This window comes from Oncorhynchus kisutch, linkage group LG19 (genome assembly GCF_002021735.2).
Source record: "Oncorhynchus kisutch isolate 150728-3 linkage group LG19, Okis_V2, whole genome shotgun sequence".
Classification (NCBI taxonomy): Eukaryota; Metazoa; Chordata; class Actinopteri; order Salmoniformes; family Salmonidae; genus Oncorhynchus; species Oncorhynchus kisutch.
The window spans coordinates 55513336-55520995 of record NC_034192.2 but is presented as its reverse complement, the minus strand read 5'-3'; the positions used below and the strand labels follow the sequence as shown (position 1 = coordinate 55520995).

Here is a 7660-nt window from a genome sequence, read left to right as displayed (position 1 = left end):
TGCAGGCCCCACCTGTGTTGTTCTATACCACTGTCTTATATTTTACAGCCTACCTGCAGGCCTGTGTTGTTCTATACCACTGTCTTATCTTCTGCAGCCTACCTGCATGCCTGTGTTGTTCTATACCACTGTCTTATCTTTTACAGCCTACCTGCAGGCCCTACCCGTGTTGTTCTATACCACTGTCTTATCTTTTACAGCCTACCTGCAGGCCCCACCCGTGTTGTTCTATACCACTGTCTTATCTTTTACAGCCTACCTGCAGGCCTGTGTTGCTCTATACCACTGTCTTATCTTCTGCAGCCTACCTGCAGGCCTGTGTTGTTCTATACCACTGTCTTATCTTTTACAGCCTACCTGCAGGCCTGTGTTGCTCTATACCGCTGTCTTATCTTTTACAGCCTACCTGCAGGCCCCACCTGTGTTGTTCTATACCACTGTCTTATCTTTTACAGCCTACCTGCAGGCCCCACCTGTGTTGTTCTATACCACTGTCTTATCTTTTACAGCCTACCTGCAGGCCCCACCTGTATTGTTCTATACCACTGTCTTATATTTTACAGCCTACCTGCAGGCCTGTGTTGCTCTATACCACTGTCTTATCTTCTGCAGCCTACCTGCAGGCCTGTGTTGTTCTATACCACTGTCTTATCTTTTACAGCCTACCTGCAGGCCTGTGTTGCTCTATACCGCTGTCTTATCTTTTACAGCCTACCTGCAGGCCCCACCTGTGTTGTTCTATACCACTGTCTTATCTTTTACAGCCTACCTGCAGGCCCCACCTGTGTTGTTCTATACCACTGTCTTATCTTTTACAGCCTACCTGCAGGCCCCACCTGTATTGTTCTATACCACTGTCTTATATTTTACAGCCTACCTGCAGGCCTGTGTTCTATACCACTGTCTTATCTTTTACAGCCTACCTGCAGGCCTGTGTTCTATACCACTGTCTTATCTTTTACAGCCTACCTGCAGGCCTGTGTTCTATACCACTGTCTTATCTTTTACAGCCTACCTGCAGGCCTGTGTTCTATACCACTGACTTTTCTTCTGCAGGAAAATATTATTTATTTAATTTGTTTTACATTTCCATCATCACAACATTAGAGTCTATAATAGTGATTTGTTCAAACATTGTTGTTTCTGGGCCTCCCGGGTGGCGCAGTGGTTAAGGGCGCTGTACTGCAGCGCCAGCTGTGCCACCAGAGACTCTGGGTCCGCCCCCAGGCTCTGTCGTAACCGGCCGCGACCGGGAGGTCCGTGGGGCGATGCACAATTGCTCTAGCGTCGTCCGGGTTAGGGAGGGGTTGAAAACTATTGCTGTTTCTTTTGCTGTAAATAATTGTTTACATTTCAGAAAATAAGGCAATGTTAATTCTGTTCTTAATTTGTTTCTGGGTTTTTTCATAAAAAAATAACAAAAATAACCGATAAGAATACCGTTAAAGTACCAGATCGATAAGCAGTATCGCTAAGAGTAGTAATACCGTTAAAATCTTAACGATACCCATCCTTACTGACTATATACCAGGACAAATTCACTAGCAACAGCAAGCTAGCTAGCTATCTAAATTCCCATAAATGTTTAATGCTTTTCGACCTGTTCCCAACTTAATATAGTTGGTTCAGAGTTCGTTTTGATATTTCAACCTGCATGTCCTGATCACGTCTGGTGTGGGTGGACAAAATCAACATGCGTGCGATGGCTCGAGCGTTCTGGTCAGCATGTTAGTGTCTAAACTTTATGTTTGCACCCTATCCAAAATCTTAACCCTTACCTTAACCATTCAGAATGAGTGCCTAAACTTAATGTTTGAATCCTATCCAAAACCTTAACCCTTACCTTAACCATTCAGAATGAGTTTCTAAACTTAATGTTTGAACCCTATCCAAAACCTTAACCCTTACCTTAACCATTCAGAATGAGTGCCTAAACTTAATGTTTGAACCCTTTCCCAAACCTTAATCATTAACCATTCCAAATGAGTGCTTAAACTTAACCCTTAACTTCGAAAGTTGACGTTTGGAGAAATGGAATGATACAAAGCAGCAGGAGCAGGAAAAACACTTCGAAATTTGACGTTTGGAGAACGTGGCTGAACGTCTCATTCTGCAGTGAGACTATGAGAGCTTGTTGGGACACCTGGCATTGCTTTGGAAAAGCCACAGACACAATGCAAGATGAGTAGCTCATTAATAAGGTAAAACACTTTGGAGAGGGATTTAAAATGGCAGTCCAAATTAAATTGATGTTTGTTATGAAATAGCCTTAAGCTTTCTGAATTTCATTACCATCATTAGAAAGATGATTCAGTTAACCGTCATTTGGTGTTCCCCATCAATTAAAACAATGGCAGTACTGGTATGGACTTTAACAAAAACACAATCAAAGTTACTGTTTGCAAGAGAACACATTGTAAAGAATAATATATTTTCTTGAAGTACTGTATTACATCTCAAAATGTTTGTAATAAAGTGACCTCTTTTTAACATTCTGTAAAATTCACAATAAAGCAACACTGGGTCAGAGTCTGGGGCCCTGACTCACTGTAGTATCTACTCCACAGAGACAATGTGTCACTAAATGTACTGCACTCACTGCACAGTCAGGGACACTGCAAAGGGTCACTTGACTCTTATTGCAGTGCCATTTCAGATAATACTGTATGTTATGCCCAGTGACACTGCACAAGGTGGCGGCACCCTCAATGACAACAACAAACCTTTTACACCAAGGTTGTAGTGCTTACTCTGCTTGCTTATGGCGATACAATGCACCAGACGATGGCATGCTATAGTTCTCTGACGTTCATGACAGCTGGTACTGTAGATCCTCTTCTGAGACCAGTGTCTCAGCAGATGTTTTCCATGTATGTTTTTTTATTACTACCACTGGGAATTCTGAGGCTCTGAGCTCACTTCTTATTGAGACTGAACGCGCCCATGCCATGATCTCCTGGACAGAATCTGTGGCAGCCCAGGAGGATAGAGAATGCTTTGCGGAAGTCTGGGTTGAAGGCGTATATGATGGGGTTGATGGAAGAGTTGGCCCACCCGAACCACACAAACACATCAAACATAGTGGGGCTGATACAGGTGAAGGAGGCCGCGGCACCGCGGGGTGACGGCTCACAGAACGGCACCATGCAGTTCAGGATGAAGAAGGGCAGCCAGCAGCACACGAACACGCCCACGATCAGAGTCAGCGTCTTCAGGACCTTTGTCTCCCGTTTGAACGTCATCTTGAACGAGCTCTCTGATTCGGAGATGCTGGATTCTCCGCCGCCTTCTCCCATGCTGTTGTGTCGGTTCTTGGCGCTCTCTGCGGCTCGTTCTAGGGTGGAGATGCATCTGATCTGACGGTGGGCGATGCGGTAGATCTGGGTGTAGGTGACCACCATGATGATCACTGGGATATAGAAGCTGATCAGAGAGGTAGAGATGGCGTAGGTCCGGTTCAAGCTGAAGTGACAGTTGTCCCAGTCCCGGGGTGCCTGATGTGTGTTGTTATCCCCAACAGGGTTAGAGGAGTCTGGGGGGGCCTGGAGGCCGTAGGGGGTGGTTGTGGAGGTAGTGATGGAGGTAGAGGTAAAGGCCTGGGCTTTGTGCCAGCTGAGCTGGACGGGGATGAAGGAGATGAGGACGGAGAGCGTCCAGGCCACGCTGATCATCACAAACGCCACTTTAGGAGTCATGTTCCTCTCATAGCGGAACGGGCTGGATATTGCCCAGTAACGGTCCACGCTGATCACACACAGGTTCAAGATGGATGCCGTGGAGCACATGATGTCAAATGCCACCCAAGTGTCGCAGAACGAGCCAAACGGCCAGAAACCTGCGACCTCCGTCACGGCCTTCCACGGCATCACCAGGACAGCGACCAGGAGGTCGGAGACGGCCAACGAGATCACAAAGAAGTTGGTGACTTTGGAACGCAGGTGACGGCACTTGGTGACGGCGGCACACACAAGGACGTTGCCGAGCAACGTGGAGAGGATGAGCAGCGAGAGGAAACAGCCAGTCAGGATGCGGGTTGAGGAGTCATCCAATAAGTCGCTGTCTGTGATGACCGTGGTGTCATTCGTAAGATCCATCGTCGGTGGGAGGGAGGTGGTGGGGGGAGGGACGATTTGTGTGTGTGGGGGGGTGGAGGGGGGGCAGAGAGGGGTCAATCAGCTCATAGTGTAGAGAAGAGCCTGGTCAGAAGGAAAGCCCTCTGGGTTTCTCCCTTTCATCCAAACAAACATATCTGATAACATCTTCTTGTTTGCTTGTTTGTGTCCCGTGATAATAAAAAACAACAAGGTAAAAGACATTCCAGACAGCCTCTCTCTGGGGTTGGCATTGTTCCAGACAGAATCAGTTCTGACATCCTTTGTCCTGGAGAGGTGGATGGTTGTACATATTCCCACAGGGATAGTAGAGGTTTTAGATCTCCTATTGCAGCCTCGGTACAGGGTGAGAGGAGTCCTTCTGTCTTCTGTATCCCATGTGATCTGTGGACAGACAGACAGGTAGATGGGTCACAGGCTGACCGAGGTCTCTCTCTCTACCATCAACACTGGTCTCAGTCTGACCGAGGTCTTTCACCCTACCATCAGCACTGGTCTCAGTCTGACCGAGGTCTCTCTCCTTACCATCAACACTGGTCTCAGTCTGACCGAGGTCTCTCTCCCTACCATCAACACTGGTCTCAGTCTGACCGAGGTCTCTCTCCCTACCATCAACACTGGTCTCAGTCTGACCGAGGTCTCTCTCCCTACCATCAACACTGGTCTCAGTCTGACCGAGGTCTCTCTCCTTACCATCAACACTGGTCTCAGTCTGACCAAGGTCTCTCTCCCTACCATCAACACTGGTCTCAGTCTGACAGAGGTCTCTCTCCTTACCATCAACACTGGTCTCAGTCTGACCGAGGTCTCTCTCCTTACCATCAACACTGGTCTCAGTCTGACCGAGGTCTCTCTCCCTACCATGAACACTGGTCTCAGTCTGACCGAGGTCTCTCTCCCTACCATCAACACTGGTCTCAGTCTGACCGAGGTCTCTCTCCTTACCATCAACACTGGTCTCAGTCTGACCGAGGTCTCTCTCCCTACCATCAACACTGGTCTCAGGCTGACCGAGGTCTCTCTCCTTACCATCAACACTGGAGAGGAAAAGAGGAGACAACGTAGCCTCATCAGCATCAAATCATGAACAGTGTGAGCATACACATAGTGGTTCTCAATACAGAACCAGATGGTCTATTTTTCTTTAATAACAGTTAGTCTGTTTAATAGTTACAGTATTTTGAATAACAATCATGGTGTGTTACTTGTGTTACTCTGTCTCTTTTAAATACCTTTCCAGGGTTCCCTGATAGAGGTTAAATTGCTTCTCATGGCGTTTTCACATGCATATCCAGGGTGCCCTGAGGCTTTAACACCATAGAATGTACAAGCAGGTGCTGTGGCATCAGATTTCTCTGACTAGCCAATGAAGTCATATTCTCTTCTATTAAATTCTATTGTATTCTAGTCTATAGAATCATTTTCAATTTGATTAAATTCTATTCTAGTTTCCCAGTGTATGTTTTTACATACCTAGGATGCTTTGTGAAAATGAATGTGGGTTACAACTAGATCAATTATCTAACATCCAGCCAGCTCCAAATAAGCAGTTACTCACCAATCTACTCAGGACAAGGCAAACCTCGAGATTTCCAAAAGCAGCATGCTTCTCCAAAAGTACATTCCTTTGGGAAAATATATAATTAATCAATTTGAATGAGAACTTGTTTGTCCGGGATTGAGTTATGTTCACTCTCTGTAAAGCTGGGGAAAATAACCTATGCTACAGCGCGATCAATGTCAAAAGAAGAAGAAACCAAAAAAAGGGTAATTGTAGGCGAACTCCGACCTAGGTCTTGACTTCAGAACATCAGATAAATTACGACTGTTGAAGGGGCATAATGATCATTTGATTTGACAGTTGATTAGGCCTAACCCCCGTGACCCGTTTGTGATGTTGCACCCGAAAATCACATAGTTTGCGCAGCGCTGCCCTCAACGGAGTCCCGTCTATTCTCTCTCCCCGTCTCCGCAACACTAAAAGCACCAAGAGGTTTCTCACCAGTGCTTTGACGTCACAATGACCATTACAAGATGACGCCACATGAGACGATTGTCGTTTGGTTAATCCCCCCTGCATGCGCATTTAGTTCTGTTATTGGAATCCGGTCCGGTCTGGAAAATGGGAGTAATCTCTACTCAATCGTCACCTGTTTTTATTTATATAAAATGTGAATTAGGCACTCTTCCAGAATATTTTACAAACCTCATAGAGGAGTATCCTCCTACTTATGTTTCTTCTTCAATAAGTGTTACTGAATAATAAAGACGTATTCAACCTTTCAGAAAATTACGATTCAGTGTTATTTAGGGAGATAACTCAGATTATTTCCAGATGCACTTGGACAGATGCAGGTCACCGAGTCAACCTAATGGAGAGAGAGAAAAATACTGATGAAGGGATGTCTATAAATGCATCTATCTGAAAATAATTTGACAATATCTGTCATAGTCCCAGTTGTGTCTGTCTGTCAGCTTTAACAGGCAGCTAGAACAGACTGCTAAAACTGGCACATACTGCTATTTGATTAAAAGTATGTGGTACATTTTCCCAACTCTTTGTACAACACTCAAAACAGATCATTAAAAAGGCAAAGTACATTTTCCCAACTCTTTGTACAACACTCAAAACAGATCATTAAAAAGGCAAAGTACATTTTCCCAACTCTTTGTACAACACTCAAAACAGATCATTAAAAAGGCAAAGTACATTTTCAAATTGGCTGAGAACAACACACAACATCATAGTAACTTTTTCACCAAACCTAATCAGAGTTTAATCTAGAAATGCATATTTCACATTGAAATACATGTTCATATAAAGTCATTGCCTTTCACAATACAATCCTCACATGACTTTTTATATTATCTTCTTTGTAAAAAAAAAAAAAAGTAAAATTGCTCTTATTAATTGATGATCACGTAAATGTTTGGTTAACCTATAGATTTGACATTTAAACTGGTTTGTCTACTACATGTGAGAACTGCATAAAGAAAGGCAATGTATGTCTGTAAAGTAGAAACAAAAATGATGATATAAACTTGAATGTACTACTGTGATGACTGTTATGATTTTACTTTACAGTAAGTAAAAGAAAATCTGATATTGGCAAGATTTTTTTTATATTTTATTAGGATCCCCATTAGCTGTTGCAAAAGCAGCAACTACTCTTCCTGGTGTCCAACACAAACATGAAACATAATACAGAACATTGATAGACAACAGCTCAAGGACAGAACTGCAACAATGACAAAAGGCACAAGTAACCTACATATCAATACATACACACAAACTATCTAGGTCAAATAGGGGAGAGGCGTTGTGCTGTGAGGTGTTGCTTTATCTGTTTTTTTAAACCAGGTTTGCTGTTCACTTGAGCAACATGAGATGGAATGGAGTTCCATGCAATAATGGCTCTATATAATACTGTACGCTTTCTTAAATCTGTTCTGGATTTGGGGACTGTGAAAAGACCCCTGGTGGCATGTCTGGTGGGGTAAGTGTGTGTTTGTCAGAGCTGTATGTATGTTGACTATGTTTCTTATAA

The 7660-nt window shown here is 44.2% G+C and overlaps 1 protein-coding gene across 1 annotated transcript; it reads right to left on the bottom strand.

The window, feature by feature from the left end:
• Window positions 1-1645: 1645 nt before the first annotated feature.
• Window positions 1646-6097, bottom strand: LOC109878617 (D(1) dopamine receptor-like). Its single transcript, XM_020470834.2, has 2 exons — window positions 5671-6097; window positions 1646-4496 (listed from the first exon to the last, which is right to left on the bottom strand). The coding sequence occupies exon 2, from the start codon at window positions 4092-4094 to the stop codon at window positions 2916-2918; it is 1179 nt and encodes a 392-aa protein (XP_020326423.2). The 5' UTR covers window positions 4095-4496; window positions 5671-6097; the 3' UTR covers window positions 1646-2915.
• Between the last annotated feature and the right edge of the window lie 1563 nt (window positions 6098-7660).

Excerpts from the sequence above, each read along its gene's own strand:
- LOC109878617 (XM_020470834.2), bottom strand. The coding sequence starts at position 4,094 with ATGGATCTTACGAATGACACCACGGTCATCACAGACAGCGACTTATTG.